General features: G+C 36.6%; 1 protein-coding gene across 1 annotated transcript in view; it reads right to left on the bottom strand.

Moving 5' to 3' along the window:
• CFAP47 (cilia and flagella associated protein 47) overlaps positions 1 to 26,634 on the bottom strand; it is a 455,521-nt gene that overhangs the window by 81,282 nt on the left and 347,605 nt on the right. The window contains 4 exon segments of the mRNA XM_063634578.1: positions 298 to 402; positions 2,734 to 2,845; positions 5,514 to 5,623; positions 7,892 to 8,065. Coding sequence (XP_063490648.1) covers positions 298 to 402; positions 2,734 to 2,845; positions 5,514 to 5,623; positions 7,892 to 8,065 — 501 coding nt within the window.

Genomic DNA, 26,634 nt, shown 5'->3' with positions numbered 1-26,634 from the left:
AACTCAAGTCAGAAAATTAACATAAATGCCAGTGATTTGACATGAACATTAAAATATCTGTGTTTTAAATCTGGGTATATATTTCTCTTCATTCCACCAATCTATGTATTTAAAAATACCTTCTTCAGATGTCTGCATGTACAAAATGCATATTGTATTTTACAAAAATCATTTAACTTATAATTAACTTGTTTTACTTGCAAAATATGATAATTGAGTGAATGATGAATTATATTTATTTATATATTGATTTAAAATTTAATTAACTTGGCTTGGTCCAAGAATACTCTATCATACCTGAGTACAGTAGAAGTTGATGCAAGCTTGATGATCAGCTCTTCCAAGTGCAGAAGGATAAAAGAGAACAGGTAATTCTGTGGTGGAGTGAGGAGATATGATCAGCTGTGTAAATGGAAAAAGCATTCCTCTTCCTCCTACACATTCAAGGTGTGACCTGCTAAGATAACTTGAGTCTGTACAGTATTAGTTTAAGTTACTTCTTTAGAGACTGTGAAAGAAGCCAGTGACTCCATCACAATATAATAAGGGCTTCAAATTTAATTTGAAGATAAACACTTACAAAATGATAGCATGAGTGGCACATGTATGAAAAGGAAGTCTATTATTTCACACTAATATATTTTGCCAGAAAAACTTTGAAAAGACAAAATTACAATTAAGCAGTATCTTTCAATCCTTCTTGAATACAGCAGTTGATGCCCAATAAACTGTGATAATTATCTAAAAATGCAAATGCAAACTAAATTTTATATTTAGAACAGAGCCACCTGTTTGTTATACAATTGTAGTTTATCTACATCTAATATTTTTATCTCAGGCTGGCTCGCTCTCTAATATCTTGAATGTTTCAGGATTATCAGTTAATATACACTTTAGGATTATTAATTAATTTCACTGTCAGACTTAGCAAAAATAATAAGTAAAATTGCATTTTATATAGTCTTTCAACTTAGAAAATTTGGAAAAATAGTTTATTCTCTCCATAGATGTAAATAGATATTTCTCTATATATATTTTTCATTTATTATCATTACAATTAATGTGTGCTCCTATTTGTTTTCTAAATTGTGATAGTATTTTTCTTATAAATAGCTTTTTGAGTTGTTTTCCAGTATTAGAGTTAATTGCATATTCAGTGCTCAATAATGTTTGATAAATGAATAGAAGAATTAATGGACTAGAAAGCCATGGTTGGAAATGTTAAAACACAGTTTATATTCTTGATTATGTAATGTAAGTTTGGATGTGCAATATATTACATTTATTTTCCCTTGGACCACAGATTAGACTGTTCTCTAAAAGTAGAGATATAAAGGATACAAAAACACCACTTTCTAATGAGGAATTTCAGTAATATATAAATTATATACTGAATATCAGACTTTATATAATTTATGGAAAAATGTGGTATTGAATGATATAATAATGTGTGTACATTTTAATATACTCTTTCTAAGATTAAAGCATATACACCAATTTTAGCAATATAGTAATTAGTGATTTCTAATTTGATATATTATGATAGCTAAGAACTACTTTTATATCATTACATAAGCTGGCAACCAGTAACTGACAAGAGACAGATGTTAAGATTTAAATAAAGAAATAAAAGTGTAAATTTGTTAAACAATCATTAAACAACAAATAGTAAAAGCCTTTATTTAAATACTATATCTACTAGCAGGGCTTCATGATTTACTTTGAAGTCCCTTGATAAAAACAGTCTATTGTAATTATCATTTTGATGGTTACCTGAAAGTATGACACTCACTGAAAATAAATGGTGTCCTATGCTTTAGAAACAGAGATATGCTAAACCTTAGGATCTTATTTTGTAACTTGCAGGAAGGAGAAGAGTGATTTAGTATCATTGACTGGACCTAGCCTCTGCCAGGATCTAAGAATGAGGAAGTTGGGCGGAGAAAGAAGCAGAGAGGGCTAGAGTTGTCAGCATTGTCTCAAAGTGTGCGTCTGTGGCAGGGGTGAGGAATGGGGGATGGGCAAGAACTCAGGAAAGGCTAGAAAACAACTGGTCCCTTGGAGCCCTGGTAATATATAATGACAATAGAGTTAATAATCATAATACTGGAAACTATTACAAAAACCGATTACTAAAATGGTGAGAAAGAAAACGCAACCAATTTATTAGAACGACGTAATCATGAGCATGACTGTAGCATATATAATTTTAAAAATTTATATTAACATGATATTGTTTTGTTGATACATTAAAATTCAAGGGGAGAAGTATATAAAAGAAAATCCTTTTTTTTTTTTTTTAATCACTTTTGGAGACAGAGTCTCACTCTGTTGCCCAGGCTGGAGGGCAGTGGCACGATCTCAGCTCACTGCAACCTCTGCATCCTGGGTTCAAGTGATTCTCATTCCTCAGCCTCCCGAGTAGCTGGGATTTCAGGCACATGACACCACATCTGGCTAATTGTTGTATTTTTAGTAGAGATGGGGTTTCGCCATGTTGGCCAGGCTGGTCTCAAACTCCTGGCCTCAAGTGATCTGCCCGCCTCAGCCTTCCAAAGTGCTGGGATTACAGGCATGAGCCACCATGCCAGGCCTATAAAATTCAATTCTTAAATTTTAGAAATTTAAATCCTTAGTAATAATTCAAGTGATAATACTCCACCAGTGTCCCAAAATCAGAATTGGAAAATGATCTAGCAGCAGTAAATTTCATGGCTCTCTGAATTTACTTACTTGTGATTTTCTGTTAATACCCAGGACAAAATTTTCAGGATTACCGTTTGTTGCTTGCAATTTTAAGGTTTCATGCGTATGATTAACTAAAGGAATGATCTGAGTGACGTGCCTGGGAGAAAAAAAAAAAAAAAGCTAGTAAAGTTGCTAGTATTCATAAACTTATTTAGTGTTAATTCCATAAACTTGATGACCCCTAGGATTAAAATATGTCACCCCATAAGATATATTGAAGTCTTAATTCCTAGTACTTCAGAATGTGATATTACCTGGAAATAGAGTCACTGCATATATAGCTAGTTAAGATAACATCTTACTGGAGTAAGACCGGCCCTTAATCCAGTACGACTGGTGTCTTTGTAAATAGAATCATGTGAAGATACACAGAAGATGGCCATATAACAGTGAAAGTAGACATCAGAGTGATGTATCTCAAGTCACAAAAAGCCAAACGTTGCTGGCAAGCACAAGAAGCTAAAAGAGACCAGGCACAGTGGCTCATGCCTGTAATCCCAGTGCTTTGGGAAGCTGAGTCTGGAGGGTCACTTGAGGCCAGGAGTTCAAGACAAGCCTGAGCAATACAGCAAGAACCTGTCTCTACAAAAAATTTAAAAAATAGCCAGGCATGGTGGCTTGCCTGTAGTCCTACATACTTGGGAGGCTGAGGCAGGAGGATCGCTCTAGCCCAGGAGTTTGAGGCTGCAGTGAGCCATGATTGTGCCACTGCACTCTAGCCTCAGTGACAGAGCAAGACCCTGTCTCTAAAACATAAAAAAAAAGAAGAAGTAGAAGTAGAAGCTAAAAGAGGCAAGGAATTATCCCTTACAGGTTTCAGAAGGAGCATGGTCATGGTGAACCCTTGATTTTAAGCTTCTAGCCTCGGAACTGTGAGACAATACATTTTTGTGATCTTAAGCCACCCAGTTTATGGTGCCTGTAATGGCAACCCTAGGAAGCTAATATAATGACTTCTTTTAGTTTCAAAATCAAAATAATTACGTATGAGCTAATGACATTTTAATCCTTGGTTCTCTATTTTTGAGACCTAATGTTATCCCATATTAGATATTAGAATATATTCCAGTTTTAGGAATATTGTTTTATAATGCTAAATCCTGCCAAAAAAGCTAACACAGTCTAGTCGTAATAACAGAGTAATAAATGCACACAGTTTTCATTGATAACATTAACAAGATCCGAATTGATGAGTAAATGCCCAAAATATGTGACTATTTATGCTCTAAACAAACAATAAATGAGTGTTCATAATTCTCAACTATCAATTCTAATGGTTTCTAATGTACAGCATCCAACTTGTCATCTTCATTCTTTCTGTAATGTTAAAGTATAACATAATAACATAATTTTATCTATGTACAGTTTTTCATATCTCTTTACTGTTTCTTGCTTACAATATAGAGTAATTATGATTAAAATATTTAGGTATCAAATCTGTAATAAAAAGAATGGAATCATCACTATACATATATTGTTTTTCACAATGTCTTGGCCCTGTGACAGAGGAAAATCAGGTAATATGTGCTGAGCAGAATTCAGTTCATAAATTCAAATTATATAATTCAAATAAAGCACCATTTTTTTGTTTTTATGTAAAGTATATGTATAAAATGATTCACCTTAAAAAGAACATTATATGTCAGTTTTATGATTCTAGACTACAAATTTCACAAGTCTCCATAAATCATGAATTTGTTCTTTCACCAGGGACATATGAAGAAATTCAATGAAAATAACCAAAACTTCATTAATTATAATGAATAAAATACACTAAAAATCATGACAGATTTCCCATCGTTTTTTGGTAAGCATCTGCTTCGTATATTACCAATTTCCCAAGTTTTCTCATATACAGTACCTTAGAAAAATAGGAATAAAATATTTTCATATTAGATATCTATGCTACTATAAGAAAAAAATTTCAAATGTCATTGTTTTGGCTAAAGAGCTGGTACTGGAAGAATGCAACACTCTTTTGATGTGATAAGGGAGAGAAATTAGTTAAAAGGCACTAATTTGCTCACTACAGTTTATACTCTTTAAAAGTAGGGATTATGCCTTGTTTACCCCTATTTACCAGCACCAAACTCGATAAATAGTAGGAACTCAACTACCTAAATAGGAATGGTCACATCTCAGGGGATCACGGCATTAACCCACTGACCAAATGTTCACAGTTGTTCATTGCTTACCTCTGCTTTGCCTTGAGGAAAGTTTGCCAGGTTTCTCTCCTTCCCACCAGACCCTGAACTCTGCTTGTCCCTAAGCCTAAACGAGCACGCAGACACACAAAGTAACATGACCCTTTCTCAGCTTCTCCTGGGAATTAGCTGACCACAGTAAAATCCTTTTCCTGTTAGACATCACTGGCCATTTTCCCTTGCTTGTCAAGCTTTCCTTCCAAAGATTCTGTCTATATCTGCTTGACCTTCCTTTATTAAAGACGAACTTTTTTCTGCTTGATTTTGTAAACTCTTGTAGACTTCTAAGATGGGAGTCTTTCCCTATCGCAATGGTCCCTTTTTATCCCTTGTAATAATCCTTTTGAATAAAACTCTTTCCTTGCTAAGTCCTGATTTGTTTTTATTTGACAAGTTTTTCACAGGGCAGTTTACATATCAAACCTTCCCTAGGGAAAAAAAAATCAATGACTAAAGATATATTTATTCTTTATTTTAGAAACTGAATGCATTATAACAATATTGTAATAGATTAACTATTTTTCTTGCAAGCAATAACATTATCTATTAAGTAGAACTTACTTGCCAAGGTCGCACTGTATTTCTGGCATTGTGGTTGGTTTTGGTAATTCAATAGTTAATTTCAGTAAATACCAGAACTCTTCAGCCATTTCAGGCTGAAAAATAATGCTGGTGGAGAGAAATACACAAAATTTTGTCAGCAGTTTTAGTTTGTGTAATAAATTGGGCAGAAGAAGTATACCCCAAACTAGTATAAATAGTTGGTATTAAATACAACATTTGACAACTACTCTGTAACACATACTACTCTTTTTGTAGATGTATTTTTAATTCTTCATTTTTGGTTGAGAAAATCGCTTCATTATTCAAGAAAAGCAGTGTTGTTGTCATTAATATCTGTTTAATAAATGCCTGTTGGATCAATAAAAATGTTTAAACCTGAGTATTTTAAATGTCTTGCAGAAGGTGGAACAGTAAAAGCCCTGCTTTTTAATGGTGACTAAGTCAAATTTAGTTTTAGTTGAATGCATGTGCATTTTCATGTGAATGCTATCAAGTGACATATAGCTCTAGAGAATTTCCTTTATGATCAGCACATCCTCAACTCCCAGGGAAGCAGAGCTTGTTGACAGTCTAAAAAAGTATAACTGGGGGCCAGGCGTGGTGGCTCATGCCTGTAACCCCAGCACTTTGGGAGGCCGAGGAAGGTGAAACATGAGGTCAGGAGTTCGAGACCAGCCTGGCGTCTCCATTAAAACACAAAAAAATTAGCTGGGTGTGGGCCGGGCGCGGTGGCTCACACTTGTAATCCCAGCACTTTGGGAGGCCGAGGCGGGCGGATCACGAGGTCAGGAGATCGAGACCACGGTGAAACCCCGTCTCTACTAAAAATACAAAAAAATTAGCCAGGCGTGGTGGCGGGCGCCTGTAGTCCCAGCTACTCGGAGAGGCTGAGGCAGGAGAATGGCGTGAACCCAGGAGGCGGAGCTTGCAGTGAGCCGAGATAGCGCCACTGCACTCCAGCCTGGGCGACAGAGCGAGACTCCGTCTCAAAAAAAAAAAAAAAAAAAAAAAAAAAAAAATTAGCTGGGTGTAGTGGCGGTCGCCTGTAATCCCGGCTATTCGGGAGGCTGGGGCAGGAGAATCGCTTGAATCTGGGAGGCAGAGGTTGCAGTGAGCCGAGATCACGCCACTGCACTCCAGCCTGGGCGACAGAGTGAGACTCTGTCTCAAAAAAAAAAAAAAAAAAAAAAAAAAAAAAAAAAAAAAAAAAAAAAAAAAAAAAAAAAAAAAAAAAGCATAACTGGGATGGTATCTCAGCTCTGTCATCTTTTACTTGTGCAGTCTTGAAAAAGTCACTTAACTTTTTGAGCTTCAATTTTCTCATTTATAAAATAGGAAGAATCAATCTTACCTCTTACAGTTACTATGATAATTTTATGTTTATGTATGTAAAATACACGCCCCAATGATGATAACAGAGTAGGCAGACAGCAAGTATTAGCCAAAAATTTTTTTAATGTATTCTGATAAAGAAAATTCAAGATTCAGAATATGTTCACAAAGCCAGTGCAGTCATATTGGGGCAAAAAGACCAGCCCATATTTCTAATAATTTTTTCAAAATAGTACCTTTTATGTTATATTCTTATTTTCATGTTTCATAGAATAATAATTTTTATCCTTTAAAATTTCATAGATGTATTCATTTATTTACTGACTCATTAAAATAACAATTACTGGTTTCTATTGTAGGATACTGTATTTGAAGCACCAATATGAGTTATTCTGAAGGATATTACATTAAATAAAATAAGCCAGGCACAGAAAGACAAATTTCACTTATATGTAGAATTTTTAAACATTGAACTCAGAAGCAGAAAGTATAATGATTATTGTTACCAGGCACTGGAAGGGGGAGGGGACACAAACTTTGGGGAGAGACTGGTCAAAGGATGCAAAATTTCAGTGAGCAGAAATAAGTTCAAGATATTTATTGTAGGACATTATGACTGTAATTAATTACTTTAATTCCTCTATGTCCTCCAAGTGAATTATTTGTATTAAGAAGTAAAATATATAAATTAATTTTCATCAAGAAAATTGAAAGTTTAATCCCTAGTCTTCATGCAATTGTTTTCATTTGTTCAGTTTTTGCATCCATAAAGATTTACTTAGTAAAAAGTGAAGTGAAAGGGGGTAAAAGGAGAAATGTAGAAATTATTTAATTTGATATTCTGATAAATACTATTTTTGCACTGAAGCAAGCAAAAGCTAACTCTAACTAAGTCAGTACATTTTTTCAGGGACTAGTATTAAACAAAGTTAAAACTATGAGCAAGTGTGATTTTAATGATTATAGTGTAAGAAAAAATAAATTTTAAAGGTTAATTTCTAAGGATCGACAATGAAATATAATGCCACACTCAAACCATATCTTTCATCGCTATAGCCTGTAGCTGCTGGAGAATACCATACAGTATATTTGGTGCACTGTAGTGGACTCAGGATAATTTCGTTATCCCCATTAAGGGCAGCACTCGTTAACTGCACATCTAAGTGAAGATCTCTATCTTTTGGAATAGAGAGAGGTATTTCAATGCAAGTGCTGTCCTAGAATTATACAACAAATATGTAATCAGCTTTTAGTGTCAGCATGGAGTCATTATACTATGAAAGGAAATGTAAAGGAAATTATTACATAATATAAGGCCATTTGTTTTATTTTTTTCTTTGATACACTATTGAATATATCTCACTAGCATTGAATCTCATATGTTTTCTTTCATTAGCCTTGATAAATTGTAACCTTATTTTTTTTCAACAGCAAATACTACACAGAGATCCATGTAACTAAATGGATGAAAACTATTTGTAAAATTACATTTAAAATATATTTTTCACTGGTATCATTATTTCTATGAGGTCCATTTTTCAGTGTTTACTCTAGGAATGGTACTCAAACTTTATCGCACATAAGAATCACCAGCAGAGTCTGCTAAAAGACAGATTTTTATCCACCTCTCCCCCACAGCCTTTCTCCATCCCAGAGATTCAGTAGCTCTGGGATGGGGTCTGAAATTTATATTTCTAAAAAGTTTCCACATGATGCTACTGCTGCTGCTGATCCAAAGGAAACACTTAAAGTAGCGACGTACCTTAGCATCAAGTAGTAGGGACAATCTAAACTAAAAAGTCAAATTGTGTTGATGATGCATCTTTCTGTTTAGATTTCTTCCTTCTGTTCTTGTTTGTCCTGTCCTTCCCCCAAGGTACATTGTCCTATCTCTGGAAGGCACTCTTTAAGTTCTAAGATATTTCCTGATCCTCATACTGACCCATCCTGGCTAATGACTTATAAAGCATCCCATTTCAGCCATGATCTCCAGTACATCAAAAGCTATAATTGAAGCAAATGTAGCAAAGATAATTAGTAGACAGGATGCATCTCAATTTTAACAAATTCCAGTTGCCTAAATGTTTTAACCTAAAGAAACGGAGAAGGTTGAGCATTTCAATTATAAATCAAAGCTTGGTAATAAACGTACTTTAGAACATGGAGCTGTTATGAAATTTATCAAATCATGTTACGGGGTGACAAAAAATTCTTACTAAGCTTCTGGGAACATATCTTCAAGGTAGATATTACAGCTTTGTCTATGGCTGTTTCGGAGGACCTAGCTCAGAATATTTGCCTGATCACCTCTAATAAATAAATGAGTTGGAGGGATGCTACATTTTAGAGGAATGGAAACAAAATTTAGTGTGATGAACAACATCTGGTGAAGAAAGATGGAAACCAAGAATGTATACAAATTAACAATTAGATTAGAGCAGACATCACTTATTAGAAATCAGTGTTGATTTTAAATGCAATGAAAAATAGTCTTCTACAATGGTTTCAGGAGACATTAGAATTATGAATTCTTAAAATAAGTGGGCATTTAAACTTCTACAGCAAAATATTCAACGCTCATAATTATAAAGAAGGAAAAATAAAAGTGTAAAATGTAAAATACTGAACAGTGACTAATTTCCTGGGTAACCTGGCATATTTTATAAAGTTGATAGAGGACTTGGCCTCCAAATAATTTCCAATGGTCAAAAATAACAACAACTAGAAAAAAGGGTATGCCAAGTTAACAAATACTATCAACCCAATATGAGCCTAGAGATTTTGCTCAGGGCTTAAGACAGAAGATGGAAATGACACATTTGGCCTAGACATTTGTCCTGGTCTACTGCTCAGACATTATCCAGAGAAGATCAGTGTCCGTTCAACAGAATGCTATAGCCTGTCATAGAAGCAAAAATGCTAGAATCTAAACCACTGAGTTTCAAAATGTTCTAACCACAACACAGAATAATTTGTTTTATATCACAATATGGTTCACATACACATATCACAAAAGTTTTACAAAACAATCCCTGCATTTACCACACGTAATATTTTCTGATACTTTGTACTACCTTTTATTCTATTCTATTTCCCACTCACATGTTGAGCCACTCACATGTTGTGACCTACACATTAGATTTAGATTTAGATTCTGGTCTAAAAAGGAATAAATATTGGAATATAGAACTACTTGAAGTCTTATTACACATATAAGTCTTGAAAACAAAATGAAACAAAATCACATTAAACCTACTATTTTCTCTGTAAACTACAACCTATCTATCAAGACCATGCTCTCGTGGTACAAAAGTGTCATAATATTCTACAGTTGGCCAGATCTTAAGAGTGGGAAATATGGATGGTGTCTATGGAGTACTTAAATCACAGCTCCTCCTTGGCATCCTTGCAATATCCATGGCAAATACTATTAACTGATCATTTCACTCTTATTCAGTAGGTCTGGACACATCCTCAAAATCCTTCACAGAGCAGCCTTCCAGAGAGCAATCGTTGAACGCTTAGCGCTACCAGTACTGCAATCTCTTGAAAATCTCTGGAATCTAATTATTTGGAGTTTTGAAAATAGCAAGACTCAATAGAAATAAATGTTTCACTATAGTCAAAAGCTTTAAGTTTCTAATTAACTGTACTATAGTTCTAGGATGGTAGAAAGTATCTCAAATGTAACTATAATATTACAAAAAATGATTTCTCAATTTCATTATTGTTTGGATATTATTTTCTTCTAGGTTTAAACAGAAAAAAGTCTTAAATGGCACCTTTAACATAATGAATAATTTGTATTTTAAATATCTACCTGAAAAAATATCTTCAAAATTTTAGGGAAGATTGCTTTTCTAAATATCAATATTTCTTAAGGTTGTAAAATTACATTTTTAAAGTATTTGATATGTTCACTAAGTTAAAGAGAAGAAACTTTTGTTATCCATCATTTTATAAGATGATAAAAATTCATGTTTATTCTTGAAACAACTTTCTTAGGTTACCTATATGATTATAGAAATGCATAACCATTTTGAGAAAATAACATACAAAATAAAACATTAAGATTATATTTAAAACAAGATTAATTGTTTTGGCTAAGTTATCCCGCCACCTCCCATTCCATTTTATTTTATAAAGAACTCTTGGGGTGGAGCCAAGATGGCCGAATAGGAACAGCTCCCGTCTCCAGCTCCCAGCCCCAGCGACACAGAAGACGGGTGATTTCTGCAATTCTGCTTGAGGTACCGGTTTCATCTCACTAGGGAGTGCCTAACAGTGGGTGCAGGACAGTCGGTGAAGCACACTGTGCGCGAGCCGAAGCAGGGCGAGGCATTGCCTCACTCGGGAAGCGCAAGGGGTCAGGGAGTTCCCTTTCCTAGTCAAAGAAAGGGGAAACAGACGGCACCTGGAATATCGGGTCAGTCCCATCCTAATACTGCGCTTTTCCAACAGGCCTGGAAAACGGCACACTAGGAGATTGTGTCCCGCACCTGGCTCAGAGGGTTCTATGCCCACGGAGTCTCGCTGATTGCTATAGCACAGCAGTCTGAGATCAAGCTGCAAGGCGGCAGCGAGGCTGGGGGAGGGGCGCCCGCCATTGCCCAGGCTTGCTCAGGTAAACAAAGCAGCCAGGAAGCTCGAACTGGGTGGAGCTCACCACAGCTCAAGGAGGCCTGCCTGCCTCTGTAGGCTCCACCTCTGGGGGCAGGGCACAGACAACCAAAAACTCAGCAAGAACCTCCACAGACTTAAATGTCCCTGTCTGACTGACAGCTTTGAAGAGAGTAGTGGTTCTCCCAGCACGCAGCTGGAGATCTGAGAACGGACAGACTGCCTCCTAAAGTGGGTCCCTCACCCCTGAGCAGCCTAACTGGGAGGCACCCCCCCAGTAGGGACAGACTGACACCTCATTCAACCGGGTACTCCTCTGAGACAAAACTTTCAGAGGAACTATCAGACAGCTGAATTTGTGGTCTCACGAAAATCCGCTGCTCTGCAGCCACCGCTGCTGACACCCAGCCAAACAGGGTCTGGAGTGGACCTCTAGTAAACTCCAACAGACCTGCAGCTGAGGGTCCTGTCTGGTAGAAGGAAAACTAACAAACAGAAAGGACATCCACACCAAAAACCCATCTGTACATCACCATCATCAAAGACAAAAAGTAGATAAAACCACAAAGATGGGGAAAAAACAGAGCACAAAAACTGGAAACTCTAAAAAACAGAGCACCTCTCGTCCTCCAAAAGAACGCAGTTCCTCACCAGCAACGGAACAAAGCTGGATGGAGGATGACTTTGATGAGTTGAGAGAAGAAGGCTTCAGACGATCAAACTACTCTGAGCTACAAGAGGAAATTCAAAACAATAGCAAAGAAGTTAAAAACTTTGAAAAAAAATTAGAAGAATGGATAACTAGAATAACCAATGGAGAGAAGGGCTTAAAGGAGCTGATGGAGCTGAAAGCCAAGTTTCGAGAACTATGCGAAGATTGCAGAAGCCTCAGTAGCAGATGCGATCAACTGGAAGAAAGGGTATCGCTGATGGAAGATGAAATGAATGAAATGAAGAGAGAAGGGAAGTTTAGAGAAAAAAGAATAAAAAGAAATGAACAAAGCCTCCAAGAAATTTGGGACTATGTGAAAAGACCAAACCTACGTCTGATTGGTGTACCTGAAAATGATGGGGAGAATGGAACCAAGTTGGAAAACACTCTGCAAGATATTATCCAGGAGAACTTCCCCAATCTAGCAAGGCAGGCCAACATTCAGATTCAGGAAATACAGAGAATGCCACAAAGATACTCCTCGAGAAGGGCAACTCCAAGACACATAATTGTCAGATTCACCAAAGTTGAAATGAAGGAAAAAATGTTAAGGGCAGCCAGAGAGAAAGGTCGGGTTACCCACAAAGGGAAGCCCATCAGACTAACAGCTGAACTCTCGGCAGAAACTCTACAAGCCAGAAGAGAGTGGGGGCCGATATTCACCATTCTTAAAGAAAAGAATTTTCAACCCAGAATCTCCTATCCCGCCAAATTAAGCTTCATAAGTGAAGGAGAAATAAAATACTTTACAGACAAGCAAACGCTGAGTGATTTTGTTACCACCAGGCCTGCCCTAAAAGAGCTCCTGAAGGAAGCACTAAACATGGAAAGGAACAACCGGTACCAGCCACTGCAAAAACATGCCAAATTGTAAAGACCATCGAGGCTAGGAAGAAACTATAGCAACTAACGAGCAAAATAACCAACTAACATCATAATGACAGGATCAGATTCACACATAACAATATAAACGTTAAATGTAAATGGGCTAAATGCTCCAATCAAAAGACACAGACTGGCAAACTGGATAAGGAGTCAGGACCCATCAGTGTGCTGTATTCAGGAAACCCATCTCACGTGCAGAGACACACATAGACTCAAAATAAAGGGATGGAGGAAGATCTATCAAGCAACTGGAAATCAAAAAAAGGCAGGGGTTGCAATCCTAGTCTCTGATAAAATAGACTTTAAACCAACAAAGATCAAAAGAGACAAAGAAGGCCATTACATAATGGTAAAGGGATCAATTCAACAAGAAGAGCTAACTATCCTAAATATATATGCACCCAACACAGGAGCACCCAGATTCATAAAGCAAGTCCTCAGTGACCTACAAAGGGACTTAAACTCCCACACAATAATAATGGGAGATTTTAACACCCCACTGTCAGCATTAGACAGATCAACGAGACAGAAAGTTAACAAGGATATCCAGGAATTGAACTCAGCTCTACATAAAGTGGACCTAATAGACATCTACAGAACTCTCCACCCCAAGTCAACAGAATATACATTTTTTTCAGCACCACACCACACCTATTCCAAAATTGACCACATAGTTGGAAGTAAAGCTCTCCTCAGCAAATGTAAAAGAACAGAAATTATAACAAACTCTCTCTCAGACCACAGTGCAATCAAACTAGAACTCAGGATTAAGAAACTCACTCAAAACCGCTCATCTACATGGAAACTGAACAACCTGCTCCTGAATGACTATTGGGTACATAATGAAATGAAGGCAGAAATAAAGATGTTCTTTGAAACCAATGAGAACAAAGACACAACATACCAGAATCTCTGGGACACGTTCAAAGCAGTGTGTAGAGGGAAATTTATAGCACTAAATGCCCACAAGAGAAAGCAGGAAAGATCCAAAATTGACACCCTAACATCACAATTAAAAGAACTAGAAAAGCAAGAGCAAACACATTCAAAAGCTAGCAGAAGGCTAGAAATAACTAAAATCAGAGCAGAACTGAAGGAAATAGAGACACAAAAAACCCTTCAAAAAATTAATGAATCCAGGAGCTGGTTTTTTGAAAAGATCAACAAACTGATAGACCGCTAGCAAGACTAATAAAGAAGAAAAGAGAGAAGAATCAAATAGATGCAATAAAAAACGAAAAAGGGGATATCACCACCGATCCCACAGAAATACAATCTACCATCAGAGAATACTACAAACACCTCTATGCAAATAAACTAGAAAATCTAGAAGAAATGGATAAATTCCTCGACAAATACACCCTCCCAAGACTAACCAGGAAGAAGTTGAATCTCTGAATAGACCAATAACAGGTTCTGAAATTGTGGCAATAATCAATAGCTTACCAACCAAAAAGAGTCCAGGACCTGATGGATTCACAGCTGAATTCTACCAGAGGTACAAGGAGGAACTGGTACCATTCCTTCTGAAACTATTCCAATCGATAGAAAAAGAGGGAATCCTCCCTAACACATTTTACGAAGCCAGCATCATCCTGATACCAAAACCTGGCAGAGACTTAACCAAAAAAGAGAATTTCAGACCAATATCCTTGATGAACATTGATGCAAAAATCCTCAATAAAATACTGGCAAACCGAATCCAGCAGCACATCAAAAAGCTTATCCACCATGATCAAGTGGGCTTCATCCCTGGGATGCAAGGCTGGTTCAACATACGCAAATCAATAAATGTAATCCAGCATATAAACAGAACCAAAGACAAAAACCACATGATTATCTCAATAGATGCAGAAAAGGCCTTTGACAAAATTTAACAACCCTTCATGCTAAAAACTCTCAGTAAATTAGGTATTGATGGGACATATCTCAAAATAATAACAGCTATCTATGACAAACCCACAGCCAATATCATACTGAATGGGCAAAAACTGGAAGCATTCCCTCTGAAAACTGGCACAAGACAGGGATGCCCTCTCTCACCGCTCCTATTCAACATAGTGCTGGAAGTTCTGGCCAGAGCAATCAGGCAGGAGAAGGAAATAAAGGGTATTCAATTAGGAAAAGAGGAAGTCAAATTGTCCCTGTTTGCAGATGACATGATTGTATATCTAGAAAACCCCATTGTCTCAGCCCAAAATCTCCTTAAGCTGATTAGCAACTTCAGCAAAGTCTCAGGATACAAAATTAATGTACAAAAATCACAAGTATTCTTGTACACCAATAACAGACAAACAGAGAGTCAAATCATGAGTGAACTCCCATTCACAATTGCTTCAAAGAGAATAAAATACCTAGGAATCCAACTTACAAGGGATGTGAAAGACCTCTTCAAGGAGAACTACAAACCACTGCTCAATGAAATAAAAGAGGATACAAACAAATGGAAGAACATTCCATGCTCATGGGTTGGAAGAATCAATATCGTGAAAATGGCCATACTGCCCAAGGTAATTTATAGATTCAATGCCATCCCCATCAAGCTACCAACGACTTTCTTCACCGAATTGGAAAAAACTACTTTAAAGTTCATATGGAACCAAAAAAGAGCCCGCATCGCCAAGTCAATCCTAAGCCAAAAGAACAAAGCTGGAGGCATCACTCTACCTGACTTTAAACTCTACTACAAGGCTACAGTAACCAAAACAGCATGGTACTGGTACCACAACAGAGACATAGATCAATGGAACAGAACAGAGCCCTCAGAAATGATGCCACATATCTACAACTATCTGATCTTTGACAAACCTGACAAAAACAAGAAATGGGGAAAGGATTCCCTATTTAATAAATGGTGCTGGGAAAACTGGCTAGCCATATGTAGAAAGCTGCAACTGGATCCCTTCCTTACACCTTATACAAAAATTAATTCAAGATGGATTAAAGACTTATATGTTAGACCTAAAACCATTAAAATCCTACAAGAAAACCTAGGCAATACCATTCAGGACATAGGCGTGGGCAAGGACTTCATGTCTAAAACACCAAAAGCAATGGCAACAAAAGCCAAAATTGACAAATGGGATCTCATTAAACTAAGGAGCTTCTGCATAGCAAAAGAAACTATCATCAGAGTGAACAGGCAACCTACAGAATGGGAGAAAATTTTTGCAACCTACTCATCTGACAAAGGGCTAATATCCAGAATCTACAATGAACTCAAACAAATTTACAAGAAAAAAACAAACAACCCCATCAAAAAGTGGGCAGAGGACATGAACAGACACTTCTCAAAAGAAGACATTTATGCAGCCAAAAAACACATGAAGAAATGCTCATCATCACTGGCCATCAGAGAAATGCAAATCAAAACCACAGTGAGATACCATCTCACACTAGTTAGAATGGCCATCATTAAAAAATCAGGAAACAACAGGTGCTGGAGAGGATGTGGAGAAATAGGAACACTTTTACACTGTTGGTGGGACTGTAAACTAGTTCAACCATTGTGGAAGTCAGTGTGGCGATTCCTCAGGGATCTAGAACTAGAAATACCATTTGACCCAGCCATCCCATTACTGGGTATATACCCAAAGGACTATAAATCATGCTGCTATAAAGACACATGCACACGTATGTTTATTGTGGCACGATTCACAATAGCAAAGACTTGGAACCAACCCAAATGTCCAACAACGATAGACTGGATTAAGAAAATGTGGCACATATACACCATGGAATACTATGCAGCCATAAAAAATGATGAGTTCATGTCCTTTGTAGGGACATGGATGAAACTGGAAAACATCATTCTCAGTAAACTATCACAAGGACAAAAAACCAAACACCGCATGTTCTCACTCATAGGTGGGAATTGAACAATGAGAACTCATGGACACAGGAAGGGGAACATCACACTCCGGGGACTGTTGTGGGGTGGGGGGAGGGGGGAGGGACAGCATTAGGAGATACACCTAATGCTAAATGACGAGTTAATGGGTGCAGGAAATCAACATGGCACATGGATACATATGTAACAATCCTGCACATTGTGCACATGTACCCTAAAACCCTAAAGTATAATAAAAAAAAAAATAATAAAATAAAAAAAAAAAAAGAACTCTTACTAAATGAGAAGTACACAGTCCACTGAATTCTGTGAATACTCTATAAAAACGTTTGAAATACTTGGTTGGTGTCTGTTTTGCAAATGGCATATTCCTCCACTTTCATGAGTAGGCTTTTAAAGTTAATTTGTGTTCAGAATTAAACATAAATCAGTTTTGACTGATTTTTTTTTGAAACTCAAGTAAAACAGTAATAGCTGAACATTACATGATGACTTCTAAAGCCTTCTTTCATCTTCACATGGGCTCTTTTAGGTTTAATGATAGAAAGCATTCTTTTATAAGGTATCCAATATTTTTTCTGGCTTGTACTTATGAATATTGTAGCAAACATAATGGCTGTTTAAAGAAATTGCTTCCATTTCTCAGACTCCTTTGTAAGAGGACTAAACAATGCATATTTAATCCCGTGAAATACAAGTAAAAATTTTAAAACAGAAAAGACATTCACAAGATGCTGAAATTGAAAATAATTAAAACATTTAACCACTCATGTAGAAGTGGAATACTCTTTTAAAATATATAAAAACAGTTATATTGAATTTTGCAAATTATAAAGCTTTTCAGAGGAAGTTTGAATATCTACACACTTTTAAAACAAATATTAGATATTTATATATCTCTATATATTTATATGTATATATTTATACACATACATATTTATTTTTTATTTTTATTTTTACTTTATTTTTTAGATAGAGTCTCACTCTGTTGCCCAGGCTGGAGTGCAGTGGCGCGATCTCTGCTCACTGCAAGCTCCGCCTCCCAGGTTCAGGCCATTCTCCTGCCTCAGCCTCCCGAGTAGCTGGGACTACAGGCGCCTGCCACCACGCCTAGCTAATTTTTTTTGTATTTTTAGTAGAGACGGGATTTCACCGTGTTAGCCAGGATGGTCTCAACCTCCTGACCTCCTGATCCGCCTGCCTCAGCCTCCCAAAGTGCTGGGATTACAGGCGTGAGCCACTGTGCCCGACCCATATATATAATTTATATGTTTATTTTCTTACAATGGAAGGAACTTATGGAGAAGTTTAAAAACATAAATTAAATCAGGTCATTCATTTCATTTACACCCTCTCTTGGCTAAATGCACATAGACTAAAATCTTTCTTCTTGCCTTTTGAGGCCCCAGGAGATCTGGCTCTGCAAACACCTCAAAAACTCTAATCACAAGTAACAGCCCCACCCCTACCCCATCAATCTTGCAACCTTTCCTGTCCGGCTCTGGCCTCTCTACCTCTTCCCTGCTTCTGAACTGCCTACGCTCCTTCCTGTTGTGTCCCTTCCCACTGAGCTCATTTTGTTCTGAGGGCTTCTGCACCGTTAGTCTCTCTAGTTGGGTGCATTGCCACAGTCTTCAAGCCACCCTCAATGTTACCCTGGAATATTTTTGTTCATAGAATTATCACTGTCTAAATTTACCCCAGTCATCTATTGTCATTATAATAGGTACACCGGATAGACTAACCTTAGTGGAGTGCAATCTGAAAAGTCTCCTCCCACTACCGCTATCCAAACCCCTGAAGGAGCTGCCTTCTTCCAACCCTATTATTATCTCAAGATGGCTCCCAGTGCCAGAAGAGTCTGATTTTGAGGTATTTATAGAAATCTCAAATCAATCAACAGTTTCCTCTCACATGCAATTGAAGTCTTCTCCTGATCCTTTCTGGCACCTCACCCTCACCCTCAGGCCTGTCTGGGAATTTTGCACACTGCCTGTGAGGAAGGAGGTAAACATGGCCTGCTCTTTTCAACCCTCTACTCCAGCTTCCTCTCCTATGATCATGGTGCTAACATGGCTGGGTCTTTCAGGTTGCAGGATGAAATGAGATGACAGGTAGAAGAACAATATGCACTTACTTAATTGGTGCTACCTGATCTTATCCAGGTTACTATATAACTTCCTTTTGCCTTCTTCTATCTTGAATTACCCTCATGTAGACTCTCCTGGAGTCTTCTCACCCTAGAAGAATGTTTCTTGGGCTGGGTCCTTTCAAATAAGCTCAAGCCTAGCCTTATTTCATTATGTCAAATTCACTTTGGCCCACTACATCTTGACTTGTGCCGATGAAAGTGCATCTTGCTCTCACTCTGACCACCTTCCCTCCCTCTGTGGTCCATTCTGTTGGTAGGAACTCACCAAGAGCCAGGGGCATTAAACTATCAGCTTCCCCTCCTTAAAGAAGACACTCCCACTGTCTTTTTGTTCTGGCCATCATAGATATGAGCTGTAAATGGGTGATGGGCTAAAGATTCCTCCCCTCCCTTGATGTGCCAGAAACATCATCTCTCCATTAAAATCCTATGTTCCTCTTTCATGGCATGAAGATGTCACTTGGCAGTGGCTGTCCAACTAGAGATTCCATTTCCCAGACCCTCTTTCACCTGGGCATAGCTGTGTCACTAGTTTTCTCCAATTGTATGTGAGTGAGTGATGTGTCACCTGTGTGTCAAGGCCATTAAAACTATTGGAAATTCTCTTCTCTCTGCTTTCTTTTTCTCTAGCTATATGTAGGAACCTCTGAGTCCCTAAAAAGGAAGGAATCACAAGATGGAACGAGCCTTGCTCCCTGAATCACAACACGGAGTATGCCACCCACCAACCAGGGACACATTCACTAGAATGCTACAATTGTTAAAAACTTTTACTGTGTTTAGCCATTGCAAATTTAGGGTTTATTTGCTGTATCAGCTAGATATACTCTGAATACTGTATTTAGAGAGTCTTAAATAAACAAGACAGCAACCACTTTCATAATATGGAAATATAATTATCTAGAGTTCCCAGGTTTGTGACTTCATTTGAAAATCCAGGATAAAAGGAGAACTTCCCAGGGAACATCCCACTTCAGTTATTTTATTCATTTTCTAACTCCACTAGAATGGTAGCTCCACGCAAATAGGGGCCTTGCTTGTATTGTTCATCACTGTTCCTTAGCATCCAGAACAGTGTCAGGAATATCAGAGATACCCAGTAAATACTCATTAGAAAATAAAATGTGCAATTTATGAGATGATTTAGTGTTTGTATGTATATACATATTATACATTATATATTATGTATTACATACATATTACATATTACATATTATATATATAATTATTGATATGTCTGATATTTTGGATAATCACAATTTTTAACTAAATAATAAAGCAACTTTGTAAAAAATGAACTCAAAAGGAGTTTAAAAGTCTCCAGTTAATTCAGCCTGCCTCCTTACTTGAAAGTTACTGGGTGAAGACGGCAGTTTCAGATGGGAGAAAGACTTTATTGCCTTATCACTTTGTCACTTGGTTGCTGGTTCATACCTACTCTAAGAGGAAAAATGTAATTCACTGAGTGCAATAAACACTTCATCATTTCCTGCTTGGTCAGAATAAATAAAGATTATTTACTTCCACAAAATCACTTAATTGAGTCAATGACAATTCAATATGCACTAGCATGAAGCATTTTCACCATACCATCTCTCAGAAGATAATCACAAGTTCATTATAAAAGGATTATTTCTGAGGAGAAAACACACAATAATATTAAGTAAGGCATATTATTGAGGAAATCTTCAATTTTAATTTTATTCCATTTGAAAACATTATCAAGTCAGTAAACAAATTGAACTAATGGGTATTTTGAAAGTATCATGTAATTGAGAGGAAGTGATCATTATAATCTGGGTCAATAATTTTCCTAAATTGAAAAGTCAGAACTCAAATAAACCATGTAGACAGCTATATTTAGAAACACCATTGTCATTCCTTTGCTATTTCCATCTGTACAACACTGTATCTAATGATGTCATACCTTACACCCACCTCAATCCCCAATCCTCCACCATATGACCTGAAATGTATAGCACGCTGAGATGCAATCAAGGTGGTTTGCTAATGCCAGACTGGGGGAAATGTATGTTGAAAATGCATTAATAGGCACCTGGGAGTTGTGAAAAAGCCAGAAAACACTGGAAGAGCCTAAAGTTTATTAACTTGTATTCAGACACACTCCATAACCTTGAGAGAGAAAAGAAAACTATTAAAAATAGAAATATTTCTAATTGCAAGGACCGATCCCTAGGAAGTAACCTCCTGCTTAACTGTTTAAGATAGTATTCCTCCTCCCCCGCCGTATATGTGTGTATGTATTCTCTATGTATTTATTCTCTACGTATATATATGTAAGTATACATATATATGTATATGCATGTGTGTGAATTATTAAAATGCTAACTCTGAATGACCACGTAGGCCAGCCATTTTGAAGAGTGTTTGTCACGAGTTAAGCAAACAGTGCTTAGATACATTACACGTGATTTAATAATCATAGGGTATGGGGTACCCCGGGGGTAATTTTTGACACAGTGAGTGGGTATTTGCCATGCTTTTTTTTTTTTTTGCATGTCAGGTGTTTGAACTTGCATAAATGAATCCAATGTCATGTTCAGTCAATTCTTCTTCATCTGCATTTACGGAAGAAGGCAGAGGCATGAATAGTTCATAATGACAGAGTAGCCAAAAATTGTATGTTTTGTGAACTTTAATTGAAATAATGGTCTTTCAGATAGCTTTGATGTTGATTTCAACTAATTAATATACTCCTGACTTAAAGACCTACACAAGAAGGAATGGACAGTTATGATTTTCTTATCTGACTCATTCCTTTCTATCCCCTAAACACTATTTCACTCAGAAATACAGAGATATCTCAAAACAATTATAATTTTTCATCTCAAAATTTCCAAGGTATGATTTGAGTTTTAGAATGACTTCTTTACTCATTATGTAAAATTTGAACTTGCCCACAAAATCACAAATTAGATTGTTTCCATCAGAGCTAATGCTAGCTTTTCCTTGACCTGGGTTGCCATATTAACCCAGGTCACCTCACTCCATTACCCTCACCTAATTTCCAATGCTAAAGCTTTCTAAGCTCACTGCACACTGGGTGGGGTTGCTATACCCTGAATGCAAGGAAAAGAAAGTTCATCTATTTTTTCCAACATACTCTTGTTTTAGATATTTTATTTTGTTTTGTTTTGATTCTATTGTTCTGATACAAACCATAGTTTTTGGAGAAAACCTGCCTAGCCAGTGTTAATAACCAATAAAGAATAAATTGAGTTTTCCTCAGCTGGTGGTGGCGACAGACAGAAAACACACACTTTACTCAAGACTTAAACTTCCTCCTAAATTCCTGTCCTATCTCAGCTACTTTAGTGACTTTTCACTGGAATTTAGAAAGCCTTAAGGATGTTCTGCTGTGCCCCTTTGGGGCTACATGAAATTTGGTGGGGAGAGCCCCTTGATATTCAATGACTAGCCAGTAAGACTTATATTGCTGATGTCAGGACAAGATGGTAAGGACCAAATTCCCTCCATCTCTGAACTTGGAGTCAGGATGCCCTCTAAGTTTCCTTTTAACCTCTCCATAACACCCAGGAGAACGGAGCATGAGAACACTGAGAAGGAGTTGAATATGACCTGAGAGGGAACTGAAGCTGACTGAGTTTACCAGAAAGTAAAGACAAACCTAAGTTCAGCTTCTAAAATCAGCTGTTTATCCCACTCTCTGTTTTTAAGAGTAAATAGCTAAATCTCTCTTTCCATGTCATTTCTGCAAATCACACTGGTTAACATCGTATCTAACCAGAACAGCATTGTTGGTAATTATGAACAAAGAGTGTCAACAGAATTCATTATGACTACCTAGATACTCTGTAAAGACAGGTCAGCATTCTTGCTTTAACTAGGAGTAAAAATTTCCTGAAAAGCTTTGTTTGTTGAAATTTTATACAGAGTCATTACTGGAAAAGTTGTATGTGAGAAAACTAGAAAAGGAATCAGCCTTCAGAGCACAGAGCTTGGCCAGCATAGATGACTTTGATGAAAAAATAAAAAGAACTAAGGTGTTGGGCAAGGGGCGGGGAGGGGGAAGGGAAGAGGGAGGGAGGAAGAGATGGTGTGGAGGGAGAATGGGATGATTGGGGGAGACTGAGAGAGAAAGAGAGAATAAAGGCACCCTTCCTTTTGGCAGAGCACCTTATTTGGACAGCAGACCCTCCCCCACACACAACCTTTTCGCTTTAATTAGGCACTTCAGTGAAGTGCAGACAGTTGACAGTTTAACTCTAGGCATGGCCTTGAGTCCGATGTCAGTTGAAGTGAAAGTGGCTAATTATTGCTGATCTTTAAAGCCACAGACATTATGTACAAAATCAATTCAGAATTTAGAAATAAGTAAATGAATCAGAAAATTTTCTGGCAATTAATGTAGATATTAAATCCAAGTATATTAGCTCTATAATTTTAGGAAGAACATTGTATCTTTTGGGAGCCAACAAGTGCTTTAAATTTTTTAAAAATAGAGTATAGGCAGATTAGAGATGAGATTTTATCATAATTCTAACTTTTATAGAATTTTTTTATATGAGTGTTTTCAACATTAATCAAAATACCCTCCAGAGCTACATCTTCACTTTTTGTATTTAACTCAAATTAGACCATGAGATATTTTTTCTGGATTAAAAAATAGTATTTAAGAATTTTTTACAACTTTTCAGGGTAAATTAAAAGCAGAATGCTAATTTTGCTTCCTCAACATTTCATGAGGAAGAAAAATTTCAATGTCATGGACAACACTTATGATATATGATCTTTCATCTAGAAAAATAAAGTATAAAAAGTATGAAAGAGGCCCAGGTGCGGTGGCTCATGCCTGTAATCCCAGCACTTTGGGAGGCTGAGGCGGGGGGCGGATCATCTGAGGTCGGGAGTTCAAGACCAGCCTGACCAACATGGAGAAACCCCATCTCTACTAAAAATACAAAATTAGCTGGCCATGATGGCACATGCTTGTAATCCCAGCTACTCAGGAGGCCAAGGCAGGAGAATCGTTTGAACCCGGGAGGCAGAGGTTGTGGTGAGCCAAGATCACGCCATTGCACTCCAGCCTGGGCAACAAGAGCAAAACTCCATCAAAAAAAAAAAAAAAGGATGAAAGAAGAAAATACATTGAAAACAGTAACTCAAAATATATTTTTGAATTTCTGGAGGCTAAAACTAAAAACTTTTTAAAAATGGTTGGCAACTCACATGTGTTTTTAAAATTTTTATTATTATTTTTTTTTACTAGAGACAAGGTCTCACTATGTTGCCCAGGCTGGTCTCAAACTCCCGAGCTCAAGCAAGCCTACCACCTTGGCCTCCCAAAGTGCTGGGATTACAGGCATAAGCCACCGCACCTGGTCTCACTTGTTTTGTATGGATGCTTTTATGTTTGACACCAAGAGGATTAACAGTGTTTTTAACTGTGCTTCTCTTTTGCTAGTTTGTGGAGAGATTTCTGGATCTCTTTATTAACAATATAGTGAATTTCATTGAAGGTTGTTTACAGAATTAAAAGCTCAGAAAGAAATAAATGATCATGCAATTTTCACTGACAATGAAGTAAGTATTTTGAAGGCTATGGCTGTTTAAAATGTAAATTATATAAAGAGTTACTCACACACTTAAGTTTTGTTTCCACAAAATATTTATAGCTCACTGCTATATATTAGAGTTATTGAGTGTCAGTGGAAAGACGGCGGGTTATTGTCATCATTCTCCCATAGCCGAACTATATCACATACAAGAGATTTTTGAGATCAAACAAAACGGAACAGCAGCTATTACATGTTAAAATTTCCAAAGGAAATCCTAAATACTTTATACCAACAGAGAATAGACTACTAACAAGCAAGTATTATTTACTGAGAATGTAATCTGGTTTTGGAACCTGCAGCAAGAAGTAACCAAATATATGTGTTTCAAGATTGTAAGTATTTCTTACATGAACTCTATTTTAGAGAGATTCTGATCAATCATTCATCTGTAAAAAAATGTAGAAATTGAGTTGAATGTAATAAAAACTGAGATGCAGATAAAAAAATAAGAGATGGCTTAGTATCTTGAGTGCACCATTGCCACATTTGGAGGTATAAAGTTTATATAAAGTATTTCTCAAATGATTCATCTGAACAGAATATGCAGTCAATAATATTAGGAAATAATATACAAGTGAGGACCACAATTTTAGTATACTTCTGAAAGTAGTCGGAAAGCACCTTCTTCAAAGAATGGATAAAGGTTTCATTTGATGGCATTATTTAAAGAGATCATACTATCTCTAGTAAATAAATCTTCATGTCTGAAAGTTAAAGAGGGAATAGATTTTTACCTTCAACAATTACGACTAGAAACGTGAGAAAACTTAATAATTTGGCAACATCACTAGCCACGATAGCCTAAGTTGGTAAACTTAGTTGAAAAAGATGTCCCTTCTCAACAAATCTCAGTTACATGTGAACATTTAATTAATACAGCAAACCTGCCTATAGTAACAAAGGGAACTATCTAGCAGCTGTCATGTGTTAAGAAGTTTCGCTCCTGCATTATAATGTAAAACTACTCAATGAAAAGGGGACTCGATAATTGCGTTTTAATCTAAGTAGACCATGAAAGAATATTATTTAAGTATATTTATGAAATAACTGTGCTAACTGTTCATAATGAATAATAAAAGCAATAATGATAGCAATTAGAAATATATATGTGCATAAGACGAGTTACACATACCCCACTGTGGTGCCAAAACAAAAAGAGGTTTAAATTGAAAACTTATAGGAAACCAGTACAAACTGAATTAGGATTACATTATAATATACATGGGGAGGGGCAAGTCCTTGATGAAAAATGAACAAGGGCCATTATTCAAAAGTACTTTATTTATTAAAATAATATATTCCTGAAAGGGTATATGCAAATTTAATTTCATAAATGAAAACATAGTTGAAATTTCTCATTCAAAGAGATAAGTAGTGGTTTTTTGGTTTTGGTTTTTTGTTTGTTTTTGCTTTTTGCTCAATCTTCTTACATATGCACATAAAGTACCCTGATGGTGTGTGACAGTCTTCACCTTTTAAGGTTGAGAGCTATAGAAATCTCAATTTCTATCAGTATTTTCTTGAAGGACTAATAGCTCTTGCAGAAAAAAAAAGGCACTTTATACACCATTTAATGAGAAGATGCAACAATTGACCATCTATAATTTATTTTAAAATTGTATTTATTTCTGTTTGTTTTGCATATTTTGTCATCTCTATTCCTATTTTAAGCATATAGTTAATAAGAAAGCCAATTTCTCCTTTTCTGAGGTGCTACATCATGCACTCAATTTTTTCAAAGCCTATTTAAATTTTTTTCTCTACGTCTTGATAAAGGGATACATTTTAATGTATATTTTAAAATAACCTTTCAGGAAGATTTTACACTGCAGCGGTAACCGATTCACAGAAATAAGACATTTTCATTGAGTGAAATGATCCTACCGTCATATTAAATACTTTTCCACTTAGAAGATAATGCTTTTGCAATCTATACTTGAGCACATTTCAAAATTTTAATCATTCAT

This window comes from Symphalangus syndactylus, chromosome X, assembly GCF_028878055.3.
Source record: "Symphalangus syndactylus isolate Jambi chromosome X, NHGRI_mSymSyn1-v2.1_pri, whole genome shotgun sequence".
NCBI lineage: Eukaryota > Metazoa > Chordata > Mammalia > Primates > Hylobatidae > Symphalangus > Symphalangus syndactylus.
Note: the sequence above shows the minus strand (reverse complement) of the source record. Positions and strands in the feature narration are given on the sequence as shown.